Genomic DNA, 24,857 nt, shown 5'->3' with positions numbered 1-24,857 from the left:
GATGTGCCACCAACCTAAAGCAGTTCAGCTCTGGAACATCCTATCAAGCCTTACAGTTGGCCTAAAGGAGATTAGTTACTTAGGCATTCAGGTACAGGACATCTTCCTTATTACCACAGCAAAGGTACCATGGCTATTAAGAACAAGTTTTTCAGTTGTATTCCAACAGCTTCAACTGGAGCCAGCTGGACTTTCAGCATCTCTAGTAACCATGCCATAAATAAAGTAATGAAAACTTTAGAAACAAATAACTTAAGTGTAATTGTATTGGGTTGACCCTGAGTTGATGGACAGTCTTTCAGACCAATTACGCTTCTCACAATTTACATATTTAAACTGCACAGAAAGGCGGGACTTCCCCTTTGGTCGGAGCTCGCTTGCTGGGAGGTGGGGGCAGCTCGGGGCCTCCCGACCCCGCCGGGCCGGGCCGGGGCCACTGCCCCTTTCCCCCTTTCCCAATGCTGCGGCACGGACCCTGGGTGGCTGGGGGGGACTGCCTCAGAGCCACAGGCAGCTAAAACCAGCCATGGACTGCTCACAGCTAAACCCATCCAGCGCGGCTTCTGGGGACCGGCGGGTCCCTCTCCTCTCCATGCGGAGCCGGCGGAGTCAACGGGAGCCGGCAGAGCCTCCTGTCTGCAGCCAGCACACTTCGTGCTGAACTGAAGAAGACACCACGCAGCCAGCAGCACAGAGGGAGCGAGGCTTTCCCCACCGTAAAGCCTGAACAAGAACACCCTTCAGCATGGCGGCTTCAGAGTCAGAGAGAAAGAGAAGTGAGTCCCGTGGGACGGAGCTGGAAATGGCGACGGGAGAAAAGAGGGCGGTGCCGCGATTCTGGCGGGCAGCTTAAAAGAAACCTTCTTGCATGCCGTGGTAAGAAACTGTAATACCACAAACTGTTTGTCTCTTTAATCCATTTGAAGAGCATGGGGGGATGGAGTATCTTCGTGTGCCTGTGAAGATTGTGAAGAATGCCGATGCCAGGCTTTATAGTAGTAAGAGGCTGTTAGAGACTTGTGGCAAAGAAGAGCCTTTGTGTGCAGGCCAAAAGAACTTATCCTTAAAAAGATGAATAACCCCATGTGATGGCCCATGTTTTGCAGTGTGAAAGAACTGTGAGATTTTTCATGGGAGAGATGTTCTACACACAGCAGATTGTTTGTTTCCGGGCGGATCTGCTGTTAGTGGCAGTTTGGGAACCACGTGCAACTGAAGGAAAAACCCTTTTTTCCCTTAAGCATAAGAGAGAGACTTTTCAAGAACTGGAACACTGACTAACATCCCATGTTCTGTTATCCCTTGTGTGAGCTAGGTAAAAGGAGAGAAGTGCTGGCTGGAGGGGGGGGGGGGATTTGCTTTAATTTTGTTTTGTTATTGTCTCTTTACTTTTAATTCTATTAGTAATAAAACTCTTTCATTGTACTGCAACTGTTTAAGGTTTGTGCCTGCTTTGCTTTTCTCCTAATTCTTATCTCACAGAAGGAAAATGAGTAAGTAATGAATATTTTGAACCAAAACCACTACATTTAATTGGTGTTTTCTGCCCGGTTTCGAACTCAACCCGCTACAGTAATGCAACTGCAATCTCCTTCCAAGAGAGACAGAGGCAGCTCCTGTTTGGGGCTGCTATGGAAATACAAGTGTTAGTGTAAACACTCAAAGTCTCAGTTCCATAGCTCATTACACAGAAAGTCACAGACATACTAATATTTTGATTTTTCCAATAAGAAAGTCTCGCATCCAGCAATAAAATTTACATGGTATTAATGACACACAACTGCAACACAAAGACAAAGGAAAACAAAGGAAACAATAGGCAAAAACAGGGTCAGAAGTGGGACTAAGGAATTCTCTTGGGAGACATGAGATCACACAGAAGACCTCCCATTTGTTGAGCAAATCTTGTAATAAGTGTCCCCTCAAGCCCACTGAAAAATGTACAACCCCACCATCTCATCTTTTTATCCAAGAATCTGAAGCTGGAGTTTTGAACATAAATGAAACATTTAAAGGCACTTTTCTTGAAGCAAAACTCCTACTTTTCCATTTCACACATGGCAATGTATTTAAGTAATCCACGACTGCAGAACTATATTCAAACTAATTAGCAAGGAAGGAACAGTTAGAATTGAGGTGAACTGGTAGAAGAAACTTCTTTACATGTGTAAACTTCAAAATGTTTACACTGGTGCAGGAACCATTTGACTGAGCCTTGAACAGAAGTTCAATCAACATAATATATTTTTTCATTTATCTCATATATTCTTATCTCTTCTCACCAGCAATATCATTTGCCTTCTGGATGGATCATTTGATACTCTCCAAAAATCAGTTTATTATACTGAAACCTATGTCCCATGCTGACTCATCATTTGGCTTCCCTGTACACAAATGTGCTAGACCGTCCTTCCTGGAGAACTTGTGCAAGCTCCCATCAAGCACCTTTTTTGCTCTTCCTATTCCAAAGGCTTCCCCTGCCTTACCGGCCTTGTTCCCATATGAGTATCTTTGCTCGTGCATCACTTCTGGATGCATCCACCCAGTGGCCTAGAAAATGCCCTGTCTCTGGAGGGCCACAGTTGGCAAGGATCATGCTTTCCAATTAACACTGGAAGCTGGTACCTCAGCTGCTGAGACCAAAAAGCAAGGAAAAAATAGGCTGAACCAACACTACAGCAGCCAAACACAGGAATTGCAGCAAAATGAATTCCTACGAAGGTCAAAAGCATCATAGTAGTTTCAGCATGCAAATACATGTTAGATAGGAAAGAGTATCATTAACATAGAGAAAATTTTATGAGAAACTAGGAAACAGTTTGCTCATAAAACCCATTTAATTACCAGTAACTGCTCTGAAGAACAGAATTATTTTTTTAAGTCCAAACTTGGTGTCTCTGTGACATTTCATTAGAGCAAACTACACTAAAATATAAATGGAAAGGCTACACTACTAAAAGCAAGTTCATTCAAGAACTCCCACCTCAAGTCACTCTTTTGTGCCTAGGCTGACACGACATACCAAGTTTATGACAGCAAAAGAGAGTTAAAAGACACACCAGCAAATGATACTTAATCACTTCCTTTCTCTGTCTAGGTTTAGGACCATGCAGCTTTTGTTAGCATGCAACTACAATGACAAATATAAGATGCATTATTTTTAAAGGAAATTTCAGTAGGAAAACATCCTGAAATTCTTATTGAAATATCTGTATCAATAAAAAACTCAGAGCACATGATGTGTTTTCAGGATCCTCATTTGACAGAGAGGCTTTTTGGGGGTCCCAGTACTCTCAAATAAGACTCAAAGGTCAGGGTTTATGCTTTAATTATTCTTGTACTTCTTCAATAAACTATAGCATTGCTAGTTAATTACTAAACAGAAAAGCTAACCAGAAGCAATGGTCTGGATTACAAACACAACTTTAAAAAAAAAAAAAAAAAAAATCACAAGTCAGACCCTAAGGAACTAAAAAAACCATGAAATATGGAATAACACCTGTCTTCTGTTTTCAAATACTTCCCATTATTATCAGATTAACTTTTTAAGACCTGCTCTGTAACTGGAAAGACTTGAAATTTGTTTTAGAATTAAACGGATTCCAGTGTATTTTCTCAACCCCACAAACTGTGCCAAATTACAATTTCACGAGTTATGAGCTTCACAGTTTTTGACAGTTTGCTGGATTTTGCATTCCATCTATTCCAATCAAAGTGTACTCACCTTCGACAGTTTAATCTGTTACAGTGTCACTGATCTTTTGCAAGGCTGTCAGTATTTGTCCCAAGCCTCTGTTTCTTCCAGGTTCAGTGCCACTTGAGAGGTAGGACATACTGTTACGCTCTATTCTTTGCTGAGGAATAGGCTTTAGCCTTCTATGGCATTCATAGCTTCTGAAAAGGATCTTTTTCTTAAGCCAACTAGAACATTATAAACCATTTTTCACTTCTCTGAGCAGGAAGAAGACATTTAGTTACCACATAACCTTAAGAGCAGAACTACGAACAAAGCTCTCGGTGAACAAACAGCCTAAGAGGCAGAACAGGAGAGAGTTGTTAAAACAGCACAACGGTGACATTTCAGGAAACTGCCTTTATCCTGCCGTGTGCCTGTTCTTTGGAAGCTGAAGTAGGAAACCTCAGCTTACTACAAATAGTAAAACTCCAGCAGAGACACACAGGCTAACTCTTACTAATGAACTTAGTTTTAAGGTCACCCCAGAAGTTAATCATGTGAATATCATTAAGAGTAACCATAAAAATGCATTCATTCTGCCCTCAGCAACTGAATTTATAGCCACATATTCTTCATACTCTGGCTAATTGCAATTATAAAATAGTACTGAATAGATGCATGCTGCCAGAGTGTTTTCCAGTTTTCATTAATTATCAGATGGCAGTATGGCCTTCTGACACCCACTAATGCCTCCTTCAGCTCCACATGGTTCAAAAGATTATTAGATTAGACTGATCAGCTACTATACTGCAAGCAAGCCAGGATTTTCTGTCATGGAAAATTCATAGGTTATTTTTGGGTTTCTTTTTTCATTGGTCCAGCTAGAGGTAAAAGGAGGGTCCTCTACAATACATGGCAAAAGCAACTGGCAGCATTTCAAAGCCAGTCTGCAGAGCCCATGGATTCCCAAGTGCTACCTGTTTGCCAGCTCATAGCTTTAAGGAGCTATGTTTGCCCAAGTGCTGAGGATAAAAGGAGCACATTAGTAAATCTGAGTAACTAAAGCTAAATAGAGTATTGTTTGTACCTTCTAAACTAGAAAACTATCTGGGGCATGCAGGAAGCTCATTTGCTAGTGCTGTAGTTCTTAATAATTAGGCCAGAATAAAACATCTACAGTTGTTGTTGCCAACTGTCATTTTTAATCATATTTTGTAGATGAAAAAGAACAAAATTTCTGAGCAAATTTTTTTCTAACTAAATTATTTAAAATCGCAGCCTTAGGATTCCTATGATTGGGAGATAACTTTATATTCTTTAATGAAAACTGTTTCTGATGCTTTGGTGAAAATTTTACCATCTTTTTTGCAAACATCAGATATCAAAATTTTAAAAAATAAACCTATAAAGATCTTGGGTTTAAACAATTTATCTTTTTTCATAGTTTGAGCTCGCAACACAAGCAGATGTCCCTAAGCATTTAAACCATACATTGCAATTATACAACGAAGTCATGAGTTTAAAGAAAAGTCTATACATAAGATACATCCAGGAATTTCTACTAAAACAATGAAAATTTAACATTTTATTCACCTGCTGGAAAACAATGCATAAAAGTGTTCATGATTTTTGTTAATTAGAATTTTTGTTTCCTTTTTATAAGTATCATGAAAACATTCATCTTACAAAATACTGTTAGTTTAATAAAAACCTTTACAAAACAAAAAATGATAGTTTAAAAATTAATTTGCTGCTTTAAAATTAATTACCTAACATCCCACAAGGTGAGAAAGATACAATTATACAGTTATCTACCATGTACTATCAGGAACAATACAACACAGAAAATACTGTAAACCGGATAACCTTTGTGATGAGTCTCTTTGCTGAAACACTAATTCTGCGTTTTCTTAAATGTAATGTATTTACATTTGTTTTGTGTTAGCCATTTTAAGATGTGCCATGATAAAGTTTGCTCTCACAGCCTGCAGTACATGCTACAGCACTGCAAAGTTGCCAGATTACAGTCCAAAAAATTCCCAAACTGTGACACTTTCAAAGGAAAACATTAATACTTCTCACACCACTCCTAGGTCATAACACTTGTTCAGACTTTGAGAGCAAATTTCCACGTTTGGCAAATGAAATATGTAGCTAAAAAGTGACTCTTTGATGATAAAATGATCAACTGCGATCAACAGATGAATCACCTTGATGGTAAATCAGCTCTTTCACAAAGGACAAAACATGTCTTTGGAGGAGATCATATAAAATAAGTATTTTATTTCACATAATATTTTAACTGGTATGCTTTGGATTTTAAGTTAGCTACAAGTCTGCACCAAAGGAATCACTCTCCTCCTACTAACCTTCACAAAAACTCAGTAGCTCTGTCACATTGTTTACTGTCACTTTACACAGTGACAATTAATGAAAAATAACTCAAATTTCTGAGTCTCCAAAATTAATGCTCTTGAACATTAAACAATACCCTATATTTAAATCCCTGTTTTTAAGTTTCTAAACATGACACAGAAATATTTATTGAGCTGTTACTATCAATCCACAAGACAGTACCGTGCTTACCTTCCCAAGCTTTCCCACTATTGCTGGGTCTGCTCCTGCTGAGTGAGGAGTCCAGCAGGAAGCAGCACAACTGAAGTGACATCTTAATGAAGCACTTCTTAGGTAGCACACAGACTCTAGTCAATCACTCATCCAACATGTGCTTATTTCGTTGGGGAGGGCTCATATGGATTAATCCTATTGAGTTTAAATGCCTAGATCTTAATTTACTTAGTAAAAAGCAGAATGGCAGCCTAAAGAATAAACTATATGGCAGAAGAGTCTGTTCCACAGATTTGCCACACCAAAAAAAAAAAAAATCAGGAGGGAAAGCATGCAGAAATTTTGGAATGCAACCAAAATATGTGCTTCTATTATTATAGATAATTTCATAATTTCTACTTTCTCCAAAGCAGTGAGTCTATCACACAGAAGTTCATTAAAAAACCCAGTGTGGCTGACCCAGTAGCTGTCTTCCACACAGCACAAGGGCTGCCATTTCAGTGTGCAAGACACCTTATGAAAACAAACACAAGAGTGACAGAAGTAGGGATTTGCTCTGGTATAACAAAAAACAAGTCTTGTGTTGCTGCCAAGCTTCTCTTGGGAGTAGCTTTGGTAAGAGGTGACCAAACCACCTTGCCCGTGGTTAAGAGGCCAACTGGGAGGTTTGAGTTTCAAATAGAATGGTGAAAGACTCTGGATATTTTAAGGAGTGCACACATTAGTTTTAATTACTTTTTTTAATCCCTGGTAATAGCAGAATAATGAAATCCCTTTTGAAAGATCAAAGATATATAAATGTCAATGATTAAGATGAAGAAGATTATCAGCTTTTAGAAAAATTTGTCCAATAGGTCTTGAACTAATGAAGTAATACCCCTATATACAACTCCAAGCAAAAACTCTTTTTAAAAAAAGAGGGAGTTATTGATAAGATTTAAAAGATAACTAACTCTCTTTTACAAAAAAAAAAGAATTATTGATGTGATCTAAATTTACACACTCTAACATTTTGTAATTTGGGGTGTGAAAAATATTCTGCCCCATAAAATTAAATTTTCAGCCACAATTAAGTGGCTGATAAGGGTGATGATAAGCAAAATGAAATACATCTTTATATTCAGTTATTTCTCATCTAATACATCATATTACCTGGAAGGGGAGGAGGAAACCCTCACTAGCTTCAATTAAATATATTTTGATTCTATAAATCAAGCTTGGAAGGACTAGAAGCATTGCAGAAGTAATATAATAAGCTCGATGGAAAATGAAAACTTCATACTACTTTACATCATCCTACCTTCAGGATATGAAAGAAAGAATTTAGTTTCTCTTTGTCATAAGGTGATAAATTAGTGCAAAGAGAAGCAGTAGGACACGTGGAAACACAATGGGAGAAGGGGAGACGCGGAGTTAGAAGAGGAGCTTGATAAATCAGCAAGACAAAAACATTCCAAACTATAAAAATTCTGGAAAAAAAAACATATCAGAGAACACCTGGTTTGAAAGAAAGAGCTGGGTCCTGAATCTTCAACAGAAACATTCTATCACAATCAAATAAATATAATCTTTCTGGTAACACATGACTTAATATTTCAGCTTTTCTACATGTCAGTGTTTTTAATCAGTCTATTCTAGCACTGATTGTTAATGAGATGAAAGGATGAATACAGTAACTGAATGAAAGTGGGAAATACTGGATCCAGCTTTTTTTTTCTCCCTAGTGCCCATTATTATTAAGGAAACATCTGCCAAGAAAGCCCTGAAAGTGGGTTGATAATCCTTTTCCCACCAAAAGCAGGCATGGAGAAGCACACAATCTGCTTTATGCATAATTTATTTCTGAGGCTTAGCAATACCAGTCTCTCTGATGAGCTATTGTGATGCAGTACCTTAATTCTTCTTGGACACCTGTATGTAATAGCAGTAACAAGGTACACACCTCCACATAAAACCCTAGAAGTTCATCAAGTTACATTTAGAAGTAGCAAAACAAATAATTATGTAAATAATAAGGCCATGGCTTACACTAGCATTCCATGCAGGTGACCAGATGAATCAAAGCTGAAATCATGTAATTAGTAATTTTATCACAGATATAACACACCAGAGAATAGAGAAACCACCTTTACTGTTTCCTTTTCAAGCCCTTTTGGAAAGATTTAGCAACAGCAATGATTAAAAAACCCTTAATAAACGTTTCTTAATAAAGAAACCAGTAATGCAGAAGTGGTTCTGTCAGTAATGTGGAATTCCTGATCCATATTGATGTGACTAATGTCAGTTGTTATTTTCATTGTTAACATTGCTTTAAAAATTACAACACCATCACCAGTTGACTGTTTTCTCCTTGAATGTCAAGGCTGAAAATGAGCTAAAAATACAACACCTTCCACAGAAGGTCTTCAAACCTCGACTGTAGGTTGAACAGCAATTGCAGTTGCTCAGCTCAGTATCTTTTCCCGGAACTACATTTACAATTTATTGCTTCCTTATTATCTGCTACAGTACAGTGGAGCCCTTCCCAGAGATAATTGTATGTTGGGCCAGATTCTGTTACTGGCTGATAGTCCTGTCCTCCATTTATTTAAGCTGTTTATATAGACCTGGTGATTTTTGGAGCTTTTATGGCAACAGTTATCATGGATGGAAACTATTTCAGGCATCATGGTGAATGCTACGAAAGTATTTTATTTAATCAATTACTGCAGTAAGAAGGGTGGAACCAAACATTACACACAGACTTTACATGAAGTCTTACATGTAAGAGTACCCCTAAACTTTTCAGTTTAGAAATTTCCAGACAGCAGTCTGTTAATGTGATATGTATTCTATTGACAAAATCCTCACAGAGTAGTGGAGGCTCTAAGTACTGGGAAAATACTCACCAAGGAACAAAGTAGTAATAAATACTGTTCCAGTGCATATAGATTTAATTTATTTGCCTTCCAAAAAAAGATGAAAAAGAACAAAGAACATGAATCCCCCTTCTCCCTCCTCCATTGCACTCATTTCTATAGTAAGCAATACAATGGGTGGGGTAAGTGGACATTTAGCAGAACTTATATCAATATTCCCATACATAAACCCTATCCCAGTTTTTATCAGTATGGAACATAGAACCAGATGGAAAATTATAGCTCCTAATAATAAATCTTTCAGAAAACAACAACTTCTCACTATGAAAACTGGAGCAATGGTAGCTACTACAATTTTTCATTGAAGAAATATTTTAAAAAAAGAACCTACATAATTTCGACACTCAGAATTTTCAAATGTAATTTAAATGACATTTTAAATGCACACTGCACAATGTTCTCTTAGCATGACTAGTACAGAGTTTTACACTTCACTAAGGGATGTTTAAGCATCACTGCGGCTGCAAGTTTTTTTAAAAGAGTAAATTCCAGATTCTGTAAATTTTTATTTAGGAAACTAGATTCCAGGAATTTTAACTCTCATTCAAAAATTATCAACTCAAAAAGTCTTAATGATATACACTGATACTGGTAGTAAAGGCATTTCTGCAAGTTTCTTCCACAGCTACTAGCCTCAAGAATAATACTTTTCTAGAAATACTGGGAAGCAAGAAACAAGTAAGAAAAATATATTTATAGGCAACTATTTTTAAAAGTAGTAATTGCAGAAAAACAAAAAAAAGTAATTGCTGCTATACAAATAATAAAACTAGGTTCCAAAGGAATGTATAGTCTGCCATCTCTCCAAATAACTCGAATATTTTACATTATCAATAGTATATTAGTAGGCTTATTCATAGAAAAAAAAACACAAATAAGTGCTTTTAGGACTAGGACCTGTCAAGATTACATATAGAAGTCAAATAGATTTTAGTGTTATATGTTTTCTTTCCTCACTTTTTTTCTTCTCATACCTGTTAATTTTTGCTTGGCTGGATGTACATAATACGTTTTTAGGTTTCTGGCTTGCCTGTTGTCCTTACTGCCATTTATTGTTTCCATTTTTTACTTTTTTTTGTTTACTCATCAGACCAATATTCAGGGTGACACATAATTTTGATCTGTGCCACTTCATTCCAGCCCAGCTGACTAAGCAACAGAGGCAGAGATAAAACACACGAGTGCTGAAACCCACATTCTTACTGCGCACAAGAGCAGTGCCCAGTGTCCAAAGGTCAGGCACCTACTCTGACAAGAACTTTCATGACTTCGAGTACTCACAACCTCTCAGGTGTTATTACAGCAGCCCTGCAGAGGAGCAGCCATAACCACACCCTGATACAGAGTGAAACTACATGGAGGTTCACAGGACCTCCACGCACCATCTCGGCTGTGCTTCCCCTCACCACCGTTAGCAGCCTGTATGATCTCATCTCACAGTTCCTGACGGCATCCAGGAACACATATGTACACTTACATGTACTCCTTCTGTCTGCCTCCAGGACAGCTGAGATTGAACTGCAGTCATGCTGACCACCTGGGGGAACAGCTCATGTACATCCACAGAGTACACGAGCCCCAAGAACAGTAATTATAGCTCAAAATTAAACAACAGAGGGAATAAAAGTACAATTAACATGCTCTTGTGCTCTCAGACCTGCTGGCCTAATGCAAAGTCACTCAGTGTCTTAAAATAAGTACAATGACCTGCAGAGGCATGTAGTAGAGAAGTAATGAAAGCCAAGGAAGAGAGAGGCTTGAGCATGGAAGAATCATGCAACTATACAGTGAGAAGACTGCCCAAGTAGGGAAGAGAGCAGGAAAAAAAATGAAAGATTAAAAAAAAGTAACATCAGCTTTGGCAGAAATCTTGATAGTGCTGTATACACTGAATTTCATACATAGTTGTACTTATCTGCATTAATTTCTTCCCCTGACCCCAAGTTCTGCAAGCTGAGTTCTGCACATGTAAGATTCCTTTCACCAATATGAAACAGCTGCATTGAAGGAGAAAACAAAGAATGGTCTCAAGGCACACTATTTTCATTAGCTACTAGTTGCTGTCTTCAAATGCATGATAACATGACTGCTTCTCCTCCTGGGGGCCAAGAGACATAAAAGTGTAATATAATGAGATGAGAAAGAAACAAGGAGATGAACTAAGAGTTTATTGAGGTGCTTATCCTGTGCTTAAGAAAAGCAAGAAATGAAACCAGGTGTTTCAGGTGCTGTTTCCCTGGAGGGTTTATAGAACACTAGGTGCTGTGAGTGAGACTTCTTACATCCTCACAGACCAATGAAGTTGTTATGGGCATTCTCATGTAGAGTCTTCTAAGACCATGGCAGCTGTGGAAATTTGATGATGTGATGAGAAGTCAGTAGATGGGGCTTTGCAACTGGGAAGTAAAATTCTCAGTGAAGAATGGGGAGCAGGAGATCTCTCTAGTGAACTGTTAGAAGTACTTATTACAAAAAAGAAAAAAAGCCTGAATTACATGCTTAGTAAATGCTCAAAAAAGCTGCACCACAAGTTTATGTAGCATTCTACCTATGACAAATGAAAGCATTTCTACAATACCTATATTGATATGATCTCACTGTTGACTCAAGAGACTTACAAGCAAACGCACTCTTTTTTATTAAGCACTTGTTGTGCCACACCTATGCTTTACCAGCAAAAACAATCAACTCATGATTCAGTAAATTTAGCGTATTTCTTAGGATAATAGAGTCTTCTTGAACTTCCTAATACACCAGGAGTATCCTGCTAACTCTCTTATGTCCATCAAGGATGTCACGGGAGTTTTAACTCTACATCAACTTGGCAAGCAGCGCAGTTTACACCTTCCTTAGTGTGATTATCATTTCAGTCTTGGAAATTTACACTCAGAATATTGTTTGCACAATGATAGATATTTTAAATTGAAATTGTCTAGAAAATTTTGTGTTCAAAATAACACTGATAACAAAACCCAGATGTATTTGGTCTTCCTGAAATATTGAAGTTCTACTTAACAAACCATAAACAGCTGCGTGGTTCCTGCTTTCTCTCTAGGAATGACTCTAAAAGACTAACATTTTAAAAAGTCGGCTTGTAAAAAACATTACAATATATGCTGAAAAACAAACTAAGATAAAACCCAGTTATATTTTGTAAAGTTTCTTGAAGGTCCTTGCCAAGTTACCAGCCTTTAAAAGGCCATCAGAATTTTATTGAAATGACAAACATGTATTTTGCAGGACAAAAATAACCATCTCTGAACGAAATATTAGCAATAGGTTCCCCAAAACATTCACCTGAAACGGTTCAAGGAATTGAAACACACGTGGGCTATTTTACATGCAAGAGACACAGCCCTAGCACAATGGAAACAGGCAAAAGAATTATCCTCCGAGAGGATTTTATTTCAGCCGAGAAACAACGCTAAGCAAAGTTCATAAACAAACGCAGAAGAGCCAGAACTTCTAATGACAAAACCCTCAGAGTTCAGTGTCCCCTCGCGTACTCTCTCTAGGGATCACACCTGCCCACAACCCCTTGTTTTATCCTTTTTTCTTTCTCCTGAACGTTTGCTCACTCACTGCCCAAGCGGGGCCACACGCTCCCGCTCAGCACCGGCACCGCCCGCTGCCGCGCAGCGCCCGCCTCGCGTCCTTTAGGGGTTCTCATCAACATCTTCGTACTTTACACATGTAAACGTTTCGCAAAAGAAACATAATAGAAAGCAATAAACGCTAAACAAGTAATAATAATAATAATAATAATAATAATAATAATAATAATAATAATAAACAGTAGCTCACGCACGCTGCTCACCGCTACCTGTGCGGAGTAGCAGCGAGCCCGCTCACCTGCCAAACGCGCCCTTCCACCAGCTCCGCGAGCCGCTCGCCCCCGGCCCTCGCTCCCGCCAGACACGGGACACGGCGCACAGCAGCACCCAAGAAGCGGCCCCCGCGCCCCACTCGCTGCCCACCTACCCCGCGGCCGCGTCCCGCAGTGCCACCGCCCTGCCGGGTCCCGCCACCACCTGCTGCCGCGGGGGCGGGCCCAGTGGGGCGGGGCGATGGCGGGGCGGGGCGTTGGCGATGGCGGGGCGATGGCGGGGGCGGGCCGGGTGGCGCTCGGGGCCAGTCTCGGCAGCCGGCGGGGCTGTCCCACACCTGACACTCAGGTGCGCCTCGCCTGCGCGGGGAGGCGGCAGGCGGAGAGGGAGCTGCACCGAGCGCTCCCTTGGCACCGAAGTTTCCTCCGCGCCGCCCCTCACAGCGCGGGTCGTCCCCTCCTCGCTTAAGCCACTCTCAACACTGCGGCGCTTCCCTTCTCCCATCCCCTCCCATCCTCCGCTGGACGCCCGCCGCGGCCGGGAGGTCCCTCAGTGCTGCTGCCGGACCGGCCGAGGCTCGGCGAGGTGCACTCGGCCCCTGTTGGATGTTACCTGTCCGTGCACCGCCTCGCGGAGCAGAGCCCCGCTGGGACGGCGAGGTGCCAGCGGGAACCCTCAGGGGCCGACCCTGAGCTGCCGCGGCCGCTCCGTGTGCGGGGACGAAGCGGTTAAACCCGAGCAGCGCGGAGGGAAGAAGTTTGGGCCCTGCCGGGCGCCATCCCGCCGTACCCGCCCCGCGCCTCACCGCCCGATTCAAAGCGGAGCCATGGCGGAGCAGGGCCTGGGCATGGCCTCCATGATCCCCGCGCTGCGGGAGCTCGCCGGGTAGGACGGGCCCGGCGGCCGCCGTGCAGGGCGTGTATGTGCGGGGGCTGTGCTGCGCTGCGCTGGGGGAAGCGCGCCCGGCACCGGTGCGTGGCGGGGAAAAGGAGAAGGAGGTGTGCGAGGTGTCCCGCGGCCGGGCCCTCGCCTTCACCCCAGCTGGTCCCTTCTCCCGCCACCTGCCAGGGTCTGTCCCTCCCGAGTGGCGCTGGCAGATCCTGATGTGAGCGGCGTGGTGGCCTCAGAACACCCGGCGCCCCGGGCTGCCGCTGTGTGTGGTGTGTGCGCTCACTGAGAACCACACGAGCTGGAACATGCCGGGCTCTGGAGTTTTAATGGCAGCACGAGCACCGTAGCTTTGCTTTGTAGTGGGCACCGAGCTGATCTGGAGGTACAATTGTATACTGAAGATGTGACCTGACAAGCCCTGACTGCTGAGGGACAGGCCGGTCACTAAAACAAGAAAATAAAAATGAAAACAAAAACCCCACCATACAAAACAACCCCGAACCCCCACACAACACCAAGAAATCAATTTGTATTCATTTTTGAAGACTTCTAGGAGAAAAGTAAATCAGTGTTTAACATTAAGTTGTTGAGATAGACTTCAAATAATTATTTTGTACTTTAAAATTGATAACATCAAAATATCATACTTTTTATTTTAGTGCTAGTCCAGAGGAATACAACACAGTTGTGCAGAAACCAAGACAAATACTCTGCCAGTTCATTGACAGAATTCTTACAGATGTAGATGTTGGTAAGCATTAGTTTCCTATAACTTAAAATTGTCTGCTTTATACGTTAAATAATTCCTGCCAAAAATAAAGCCTGCAACTCTCATGTTAAGAAAGATTTAGTTGAATACAATACCATTTTTGAATTATTTTTTAATAAAGTCTGTGATGAAGTATTTTCTGTTGTGATGTGAAGTTCCATATGTAAAAAAAGCCATAAACACACACCCCCCAACGAAGGAGGGGGTGAATGCAGTGCAGGGTTGTATGAATACAAATGCTCACAACATTGAAAATCAGGACTATCATGTAATGTAATTTTTTATGAGTAACACGGCTTGCAATTCTTACTATTCAGAATTGAAATATTGTCTGAATCTCAGATACCTTCTTGTGCTAACTAACACTGGATAGGATCTGTATGGGATCTGGATAAATCTGATATGATTCAGAGGCCCGTTTCAATGGAGCAGCATTAGATATGTTTAGTGTTTTGTTAAACTATCTGCTTCAGTAAACTGAATTTACCATTTAAACCCTTTTATTTCCTGGAGGTTTGAAACAATTCTTCGTGTTGTTTCTCTGGCAAGACTGTAAACCTAATGAAATGTTAAGTATTTGCTATTCTTCACTCATCACACAGTTGGATAGAATTTAAACTGAATGCCAATGCATGTGGGGTTAATAATATTTAATGAGTAATTTATACTTTTCTTCATACAGTTTGGAGTCACATAGAGGGTTTACAATATGCATTAAATTATCTTAATGGATTAAAAACTATACTCCCACTAAATCATTTGGAAGGTTTAATACCATATCGTAGTATTTTATATATATTAAAAAATCTTTTTCATAAGGTGTGAATAAAATTTGATATTGAAATTTGTGATTTAAATATTGTCTTCTTTTTTTTTCAAAGTTGCTTTGGAACTGATTAAGAAATCAGATTCACAGCCAAGTTCTGTGATGTTGCTTGATTTTATTCAACATATCATGAAATCTTCCCCACTTATGTTTGTAAATGTGGATGGAAATCAGGAGGAAACTGAATGCAGTTGCATTGGTGAGTTTGTTGAAAATGTTTATGTTGAAGCTTGGTATTTAAATTTGCAGACAGTGGGATCATCCAAAAGAACAGAAATGGGAAAAAGGCAGATATGTAAGTTCATCATTATAAATTTGTAACTGAATATGATGGTAGAATTTGAATACTGTAAATGGATTAGCATTTGTGATAATGGAAATTTATCAGGAGAGATTTTGACATTATGCATTATCATTGCACAGATATATTACTATATAGTGTTGATGAGATATGTACTCATTGCCTGAGGTTGTTTTTCTGACAGAGGAAAATGTCTGGAAATACCAGTGTAAAATGTGTGTCTTCCATTCCCAACCCCCATATTCTGCCCCCTCTTTTCCTCTTTTTCAGTGGGGGTCTGCTGAATAAATGTCCCAGTGAAGACTCTGTTTACTGAGCCTACCTGCATTTATCTCAAGGAGTTTAGTTTTAGTGATAAGCAATCTGCTCTCAGGGAGATGCTCAATTGGAGATTTTAGTTTTTATCTTAATAATAAAGATTCTCTTTTATTGTCCTAGAATTTAGTAACTGGATCATAACAAGGCTTCTTCGTATTGCTGCTACTCCAAACTGCAACACATTGCACAAGAACATTTGTGATGTCATCTGCTCTTTACTTTTTCTGTTTAAGATGAAGAGTTGCTCCATTTTTGAAGCACTAACTAAAGACTTGCTACAGGTTTTTCAAGACTTAATCATCTTGCATGAAAGAGATGCACAGAAACATCTCTGGGGAGATGGACTGGTCTGGCCAGTGACTATAAAGAGATTTTCAAGCAGTATAAGTGAGAAAGTGGGATATTTAAGATTGGCACCATTGCAGCTGATGGGCATGCCCAATATAGAATGTTTGGAAGTTGTATTAATGTCTATTCTGACAGATATTGTTGCAGATATATTTTTTGTAAGACAGGATATTATTCTTTGGGGGATAGGCTGCTCCCTGTTAGAGTATGGGAGTCCAAAAGTTAAAACTTTGGCAATGAAGTTTGTGGTGAAGTTAGTTCATTTAGGAGGGCCTCCGGAACAGCTGGCCAGTGTTTTCTTCACAGTCTTTTTTGAAATTCTACAATCAGCACTTGAAATGGATACTGAGGAATCAGAACTCTTTGGAGAACCACTCTTACTGATGGTGAGGACATTGCTGCCTTTTGAAGCAGATTCTTACAAAAATATTGAACCTGTCTACTTGAATATGCTGCTAGAGAAGCTCTGCTCATTGTTTGAAGGAGATGTGTTTAGGTGTCTTCAGTCTGAAAAGCTGAAAACTGCTTTTTGCCATATACTGCAGTATTTTCTGGAATTTGTTCCAACTGGCTGTGAATCTGCCGTACAAATAAGAAAAGCCCGTATAAGTACCATATGTGGAATTTTTGTGAATGTGCTTGGAACTCAGGAAGAACAAGAGGTAGGTTTATTTTAAAAACTGAATTTATTGTGTGAATAGATCATACACAAAAACCTATACCTATGCAAAGAAGAAAACCTAGGAAATGCTACTTTTAATTGCATGTTTAGGTTGATACAGCTTTTTTTCTCAGCTGTTTCACATGTTTGTACCGGTCAGAGTTCTTGAATCTGCTTCATGTAGCTGGTCTCTTATGTTTTTCAGATCTATTAAACTGTTCATAAGCTATGCAGGCACAACTCTCTGTCCATAATCATAATATAAAATTGGAATAAGGCCCAGAGTACACTCATATGAGGGCAGCTTTGCAAGTAGTTTCCATTCATTTGAGATGCTCTTATTTTCCAACCATATGCTTTTAGTCATGTTTGTTAGGGACAGGTAGACAGAAAGTTTGAATTAAAATAGAATCAGAGAATGGTTTGGGTTGGAGGGGACCTTTAAAGGCCACTTAGTCCAACTCCCTGCAGTTAGCAGGGACAGCTTCAACTAGATTAGGGTTCAGTGCCCCACCCAACCTGACCTCTAGTGCTTTCAGGGATGGCGCATCTACCACCTCTCTGGGGAACATGTGCCAGTGTCACCACCCTAATAATAAAAAGTTTCTTCCTGATGTTCAACCTAAATAAACCCTGTTTTAGTTAAAAACCATAACAAGGTGTTGAAAATGAGATGTTGATATGCTGAGTGTTCCCTCTATTCCATACATTCATCTGCATATCCTTCCTGTTTGTTAAACTTTGTGTGTCTGTTTGATGGCTTTGGTAGCAAGGTTTTATGGCAGGAACTGGGAAACAGCTGTACAAGCTGCATCCTCTCTGGTAGCAAGACAGGAAACTTCATTGCTCTTAAGAGTTTTCATCCTGTAATTAAGTTTTTTGAATGGAAAGGTTTTTAAGAATGTTTTTACCATAATATTTTGCAATTTCATATTTTAAATCAGAGGCAATAATATCACATCTTATAGTGAGGCAGAGCATACATCATGGTACCTCTGTTGTTTGTCCATCCCAGTATCTGGTGAGTCCACTTTATACAGCATTAAAAGCACAAACAGAAGAAATCTTTCAGGAGCTCCATCAGAACCAGCTGGAGAGCTCTGATACTGATGGGTGGAGCAGCAGCAGTGATGAAGTTCCAGAGAAAAGACAACGACTGAGCCTATCCACAAAGCATCCAAAGAAATCACCTCTAATGTATGACACTTACTCAGTAACTACTTTTATAGTAATTTGGCTATTGAATAATACATGACAACTTCTTGAGGCAATTTCTTCATAACAGCCAGATAGAAAGATCTTCTGGGGAAAAAACCTAAAGGATATTTTGAGGGATCAAAATCTACTGGTGATTTTTAAGCCAAACTTTATTAAAGAGATTCTGTTTTTAATGTGTTCAGTGAAAATTATTTTCATTTTTTCACACTGAAAACAAAAGCTGAGAGCATCCATAGTGTGACAGAATTGTATGTGGCTGTGCTGTTACACTGGATGTACTTAAAGCAGGTCTAGCTAAGTCAAGTTGTGCTCAGATGAACAAAACCAGTTGTCTCAGCCTCTGCTTGTGCAGTGCTCCCTGATTATCTTGTACTTGTGCCAGCAGTTGATCTCTCTCTTGTCTTTGGGCACTCAAAATTGGCTCAGGCATGCTGCACTCCAGGTGTGGGCTTGTGATCAGCCTTTACGCTTGAGAACAGCCCGGTATGGAGTTGACCTTCTTTGAAACAAGGTCATGCTGCTCTAATATTGCACTTTTACAGAAGCCTGCCAGGTCATTTTCTCCAAAGCTGCCTGTTAGTTAGTCAGCTCTCAGTCTGTTCTGTTACATCAGGGGTTTTTTGCCAGTTGCAGGACTTGTCATACAGACCTTCATGAAGTTCTTGTCAGCCTGGTTTTCTAGACAATTGAAGTCTTCTGAAAAAGCAGCTCACTTTTCTCCACAGAGCTGCCTGTCTCATTGTAGAAAGGAATTGATTGTGTGATTCGCCTGTGGTAAATACATGTTGGCTGTTTCCAGTCACCTTCTTGTCCCTCATGCAGGTAGAAATGAGTTCAAGGAAGACTTTTTCCATAATCTTGCCAGGGACTGAGGTTAGACTGACAGGCCTATAGTTCCTTGGATCCTCGTTTTTTGCCTTTGTCAAAGATGAGTGTAATGTTTGCCTTTTTATGGTTACCAAGACCTTCCAAGGATTGTAGAGTTATATGTTTATAGCCTTTCAGATCAGTCTGATATGAATCATGCTTAAATTCAGAGTTAGAATCTTTTCCTTCCAAAGAACACATTTAAGATAAAGCTTCATTTGGTATTTTCCTAATCCTATATTAAATATGGATTACCTCTGGTTTTGCTATGATGATTTTATCTTTTCTGAAAGAAAGTATGTGTTGGAAAATAATTAATATGGTCAAATTACAGACTTAGCCCTGTAAACATGAAACTGAAGAGTGCTCTATGGAATGCCATCACTAAGAAAGCTGCATCCTTAACATCTCTCCTTGAGGAAGAAATTCTGCCAGTGGATGTTCTTCAGACTGTTGAAGGGATCGCTGTAATTCTGCGATTGGCTGCTCTCTGCATAGTTCATTGTTCTCCCCCAACAAATTCCACCAGGTAAGGGTACCAAGGGGAAACTGTGAGACCAAGAGTTTCTTGTAACTCGCATTATGATTCATGTAGATTACTTCAATGCTTGTCTGTGTAGCAGGATAAATATTGGATAAGTCCTGTATGTTTTGAAGAAGTACATTTTCATAGTAACTTGGCTTACAAGCAGTTAATATTAAATGTTGTTTGTTGCATTTGTTGCATTGATGTGATTTCTGTTTTAACAGTAAAGAGCATGGAGTGTCTCAACTGTGTAACTCTGATACATGTAAGAATACTCCAAGCTCTTCAGATTCAATGGTGAATATACAGTTCAAGTGGATTTCCTCTGATTTTACCACAAGAGTAGTGAAAGTCTGCAGAAACCTGTTAGAGGCTGCTACACAGATTGTCAATCTAGAACAAGTGGTTGACAGAATAGTAAAAATTTTTGATGCTTTGCTGTATGCACAAGGTAAGAAACTCTTCAAACTAAGATGTCTTGTATTTTGTCAATTAGGAATTCGTCTGACTGTTTTAAGTCTGTTTTGGTGGAGGTACTTGAAATTATGAATCTCGTGCTAGTACTCCAACTCTTTTCAAAAAAGGTTAAATTAAAAAAGTAGCATTATTTTTTGTTTAGAGACCTTCATTTGCCTTCCTTTTTGAACATTATTTACTTCTTTTTGTCTGTACTTCTACTGATTTTTATCTGATCAAGAGAATACATGGGGATAGTGAAAATAAATAAAAAAGGAACAAACTTCCAGCAGCTTTCTTTTAAAGACACACAGAGGGAGCATCCCTTACTATCTTTGTTCCTCTCAATGATTTCAAAGCTTGTGACCAGCTTTAGCAAGTGGCATGCATGGTACCAAAAACATTGAGTACTTCCATGCTTTTTTAAAAGTAGCTAGTAGGATGGAGTACAGACTCAGTTACCAAGATTAAAATATTACTATGAGTTCAGCTTACCAGACACCCCAAAGTCCACCTGAGAGTCTTCGCATAAATCCAGAAATACCAAAGTTATATTCATTCTGCTGCTCATGTGTTGCGTTCTGTCATCTGTTTAATGAGATTTTTAGGTTATTCTGATTTAGCACTGCATGATTTATTTTTACATGTCTGAAAAATAGGATATCAACGTGTGGGAATAGTGATGCTAGTATTTGTTGATAGAAAATGTAACATTTCGTAGCAAATTAGGAACATAAAATGTTTTATAAACCTTACAGAGCTGAAAAAGTATATTTTTGTTGTTGTTTTGCTGGTTTTTTCCCCTAGTGAAAATTCCACTGAGTGATCAGATTCTTGATGACTTATGTGGATTGCTGTCTCTGCCCTGGATTTACAGCCATCCGGATGATTCTTCTTTTAAGCCATCTATTTTGGGGTTTGGTCCTCTAGTTTTGAGTCAAAAAACTGCACAGAGTTTCTGTAAGTATGTTAAAGTTTATAAAGCCTAGTTCCACTTTGGAATGATTGTTCTGAAGTAAAATTATTTTATTAGCCTTCTTATGATGATTGATGGTATTAAAAGTTTAAATCAAGTAATTATTTACTTTGTTTTTTCTCTTTAGCACCCCGAACTCAGTCACACTGTGTGTTCCTTCTATCTCTCTTCCCAAGAAACATTCATCTGGATTGGAGAAAAGCAATTTATCACTGGGCACTACAAAGTCCCCATGAAGTAATTCGGGCTACTTGTGTTAAAGGATTCTCTCTCCTGCTTCATCCACCAAGTGTGCAGACCTGCAGCGTGATTCCCAAAGCTCTTTTGTATGTATTAATGCAGCTTTTCTGCCTTTGTGCAAGAAGAAAAATGAGCAAATAATAAATGTAGTATAAGCACAAAAATAAATGTTCCTCCAAAATTTGCTAGATCTTAATTTCAGAAATCATCAGATATCAACAGGATAGGTGCATATCATGATGTCTGTATGACAGAATAGTGTTCGCTTACGATGTCAGCATACAAGTTCCTTTGCTAACTGAAGACCCCCAAATTAAGGGTCTTTAAATTAGGGGGGGAAAGGAGAAACCTTTGTCAGTGAAATCCATGTCGTATTTGTCCATATGTCTCTTAAAATCTTTGCAGTTTCTCTGCTTTTTGTATATGTGTCTTGGTGTCTTCTGTCCTTTTGTGTTAGTCTTCACTTTCTTCTTTACAGCATGCTAGCCTCACCATGCCCAGTGCTACTTCAAACATTTAACAGAACTTGAGAGTGACCTGAAAAGGACAAAGATGATTTAGTGAGACATCCTTAAGCTGTCCTGATAGTACTGTCAGTATAGTTAGAGAACTCAGACAGTGTAGAAAAACAATTTTCTAGGTAAATGATCTGTTAAAGTGATTTCATTTTTGTTTCCATTTCAGAAATCAAATCAGAGATGAGTCTGACCTAGTCAAGGAGGCTTGTGCTGCTATAGTTGGGAAGTTATCTTGTTGTCTTTCCGGTCCCTTCCATGTACGATCTTCCTTAGCAGACTCTGCTATTAAGGATGTTACTCATGATATTTTGTGTAGCAGCCTTACTGTGACTTCTGCTCATGGAAAAACCTCTTCTGTGCAAGCCTGTGTTTTCAAGCCATTTCTCCTTCTCCTTGAGAGCAAAGCACCCAGTTCAGTAAAGCTAGGTATGTGGCTTTACCTTTAGTAACATTTTACGCTTCCATCTGAGGTATTAAGTCACTATTCCTGTACCTTTCTCCATTCCTTTTATTCTGTATTGGGTTTTAATAGTTCTATTGGTGCTTGAAGTGTTGTATTTCAGTTGATATCACTGCTGATATTTAATGTTGTTAGTGATATTCTTTTTAAACTACCCTGGCTTAAATTTGATTTATAGCTATATCTAAAACTATAATACTTGATAAAATCTGAATTTTAAATAGCTTCTCTGATTTCACAATATTTATTCTGTTGGTGAAAAAATATAGTGTGCTTTATTGCTTGTTTGTGTCACTGTTTTGTGCACTTAGGTAGATTTCGAAAAATAATTAAAAATATGTTTTCTTTTCCTCTTCCAACCATGCCACCCAGCATTTATAGAAAATATACCTCATCTTTGCAAACACCTGGATTTTAATACTGATGAGTCCAGTGTGAAGACTCTCGTTGGGTCTTTATTAAATCTAATGGAAGATCCAGACAAAGATGTACGAGTGGCTTTCAGTGACTGCATAAAGAACATAATAGAATCCTTAGACTCTGAAGAAGGATTCATAAAAGAGGTGAATTCACGTTTATTTTTGAGTTTTATTCCTTACTACGGTTTTTGTTTTACTAGTGTCAAACACTAAAAATATTTCTTTGTTTTCCTGTGTACCAGCTGTTTGTTTCAAGGATGAAAGAAGCCTACACAAATGCCAAAATATCAAGAAATAATGAGCTTAAAGATACCTTGATTCTCACAACAGGAGATATTGGAAGGTATTTTTTAGAGTATCTTGAAAATTGCCCAGTCAGTTTGTGATACAAAGTAACCTTTACTTCAAGTGTAAGATTAGATTACTTTTTTTGAAGTCAGCTTTTGCCCCAAGTCCATTGCAACTGTACAGAGCTGTTGATTCCTATGGAGCATTCCTCATTTTTTTCTGGCCTGTCATAGGATGTACAGATAAGCCATGCAAATACAACCATGGCTCGTTTTGCACGATGGCAATAGCGTGCTCCTTAATTATTTCATTAATGCAACAATTCAGTTTTCCTTTTTAATTCTTTTTCTTCTGCTTACTTTGTAAGGGCATCCAAAGGAGATTTGGTACCATTTGCCCTCTTGCATTTGTTGCACTGTTTGTTGTCCAAGTCAGCTTCAGTGGCCGGAGCAGCTTACACAGAAATCCGGGCCCTGGCAGCAGCCAAGGCCATAAAACTGCAGGCTTTCTTCAGTCAGTACAAGAAGCCTATCTGTCAGGTAAAAAGAGTTGCTGCTTTAGAAAGTGCATGTATTTGGGTTCTTTGTGTGTATATTGAAAATGGAATTAAAGGTCAAAGTTGCAGTATTGCTCAAGGTGAAATAGGATGAGAAAGAAATTATTTCAAGAAAAAAAATCCTACAAACACTCAGGAAGGAATGAGAAGTGTTTGTCATGATCTCCCCTCAATAGTGTTGCTTCTCTATTTTATTCCCTAGATGCTAGAATTTCTACCTTAGATGCTTCATTCAGAAATAGAAGATCTCTCATTATGTAGTACAATTGCTGCAAGACACTATGTTTTAAGATTGGAATTGAAGTCAGCATTTCACAGGCATAATTATGCTGTGATTGATTGAGGGGTTTTGTTATGGCCACTACCTAAAGACAAAAAGTTCTGTTTAAAAGAAAATTGTCTTTCCTAATTCTGAATATATTTTTAGTAATGAAATATTTGAATCCAGGGTGGCAAAACTGAATGTAATTATTAAGTGGATGATAAGCCAGTTCTGTTGCAAATAATAATCATAGATCCATGTGCAATAAATAAGACATAAAAACAGATGCATAGAAAGACCAGTGAAACTCTTGTGTTTAATTTTAGGGAGTGAACAAGGGCAAAATAGTACTAAATACCTATTTCTCCATGCTTAGTTTCTAGTGGAATCCCTGCACTCCAGCCAGATGGTGGTGTTGAGTGCTCCATGCCAAGGCAATGAGCTGCAGAAAGAAACAGCTGCTCACCAGAGAGAAATGGCTCTGGACATGTTATCTGAGATTGCCAGTGTATTTGATTTTCCAGATCTAAATCGCTTTCTCTCAGTAAGTTGGTCAGTCCTTTTGCTATTCTGTGTTTGTGCTTGTGAATTTCAGTTTTAATCCACACTTTCTCTTGGGAATGCTACAACTGAGAGCTGAAATGCAGAGGAGCAGTTTTATCAAGAAGTTAGAGGGATGGCTACAGTGCCAATTCAAGTATGACAGATAAGGAGCTAAAGTTTAGAATACTCATTAAGTATATCTGTATTAATGATTTAGTGCACTTGGAGGCATCCTTTGTAAGGCGTGATTTTTGCATGGTGTCAGCTTTCTTAATTCAAAAGAAGAAAGCTGCCATTCTGTGGATACAGCTTTGGTTAGATATCTGGTTAGATAACTCTTTCACTGGAAGCCTAAGTAGCTTGAGAATCATACTTGTGTTTTGTTTGTTGGTAGATGGGAGATGCACAAATGTTAAGTCAGCAGT

General features: G+C 39.3%; 2 protein-coding genes across 2 annotated transcripts in view; one reads left to right on the top strand and one right to left on the bottom strand.

The window, feature by feature from the left end:
* PLS1 (plastin 1) overlaps positions 1 to 13,210 on the bottom strand; it is a 43,898-nt gene extending 30,688 nt beyond the window's left edge. Inside the window, exon 1 of the mRNA XM_082287893.1 lies at positions 13,144 to 13,210. The gene's annotated coding sequence lies outside the window, so the exon portion shown is untranslated. The remainder of the gene's footprint in view (positions 1 to 13,143) is intronic.
* A 605-nt stretch (positions 13,211 to 13,815) lies between these two features.
* The window catches only part of ATR (ATR checkpoint kinase), a gene marked incomplete at both ends in the record, with an annotated part of 38,209 nt that continues 27,167 nt past the window's right edge, over positions 13,816 to 24,857 (top strand). Inside the window, 14 exons of the mRNA XM_082287682.1 lie at positions 13,816 to 13,874; positions 14,540 to 14,631; positions 15,531 to 15,674; positions 16,215 to 17,104; positions 18,119 to 18,300; positions 19,523 to 19,717; positions 19,939 to 20,165; positions 20,978 to 21,130; positions 21,274 to 21,472; positions 22,071 to 22,330; positions 22,737 to 22,927; positions 23,026 to 23,126; positions 23,439 to 23,610; positions 24,266 to 24,433. Coding sequence (XP_082143808.1) covers positions 13,816 to 13,874; positions 14,540 to 14,631; positions 15,531 to 15,674; positions 16,215 to 17,104; positions 18,119 to 18,300; positions 19,523 to 19,717; positions 19,939 to 20,165; positions 20,978 to 21,130; positions 21,274 to 21,472; positions 22,071 to 22,330; positions 22,737 to 22,927; positions 23,026 to 23,126; positions 23,439 to 23,610; positions 24,266 to 24,433 — 3,033 coding nt within the window. The remainder of the gene's footprint in view (positions 13,875 to 14,539; positions 14,632 to 15,530; positions 15,675 to 16,214; positions 17,105 to 18,118; positions 18,301 to 19,522; positions 19,718 to 19,938; positions 20,166 to 20,977; positions 21,131 to 21,273; positions 21,473 to 22,070; positions 22,331 to 22,736; positions 22,928 to 23,025; positions 23,127 to 23,438; positions 23,611 to 24,265; positions 24,434 to 24,857) is intronic.

This window comes from Coloeus monedula (genome assembly GCF_965178545.1).
Source record: "Coloeus monedula genome assembly, chromosome: 10".
NCBI lineage: Eukaryota > Metazoa > Chordata > Aves > Passeriformes > Corvidae > Coloeus > Coloeus monedula.
This window is presented reverse-complemented; position numbering and strand designations above follow the sequence as displayed.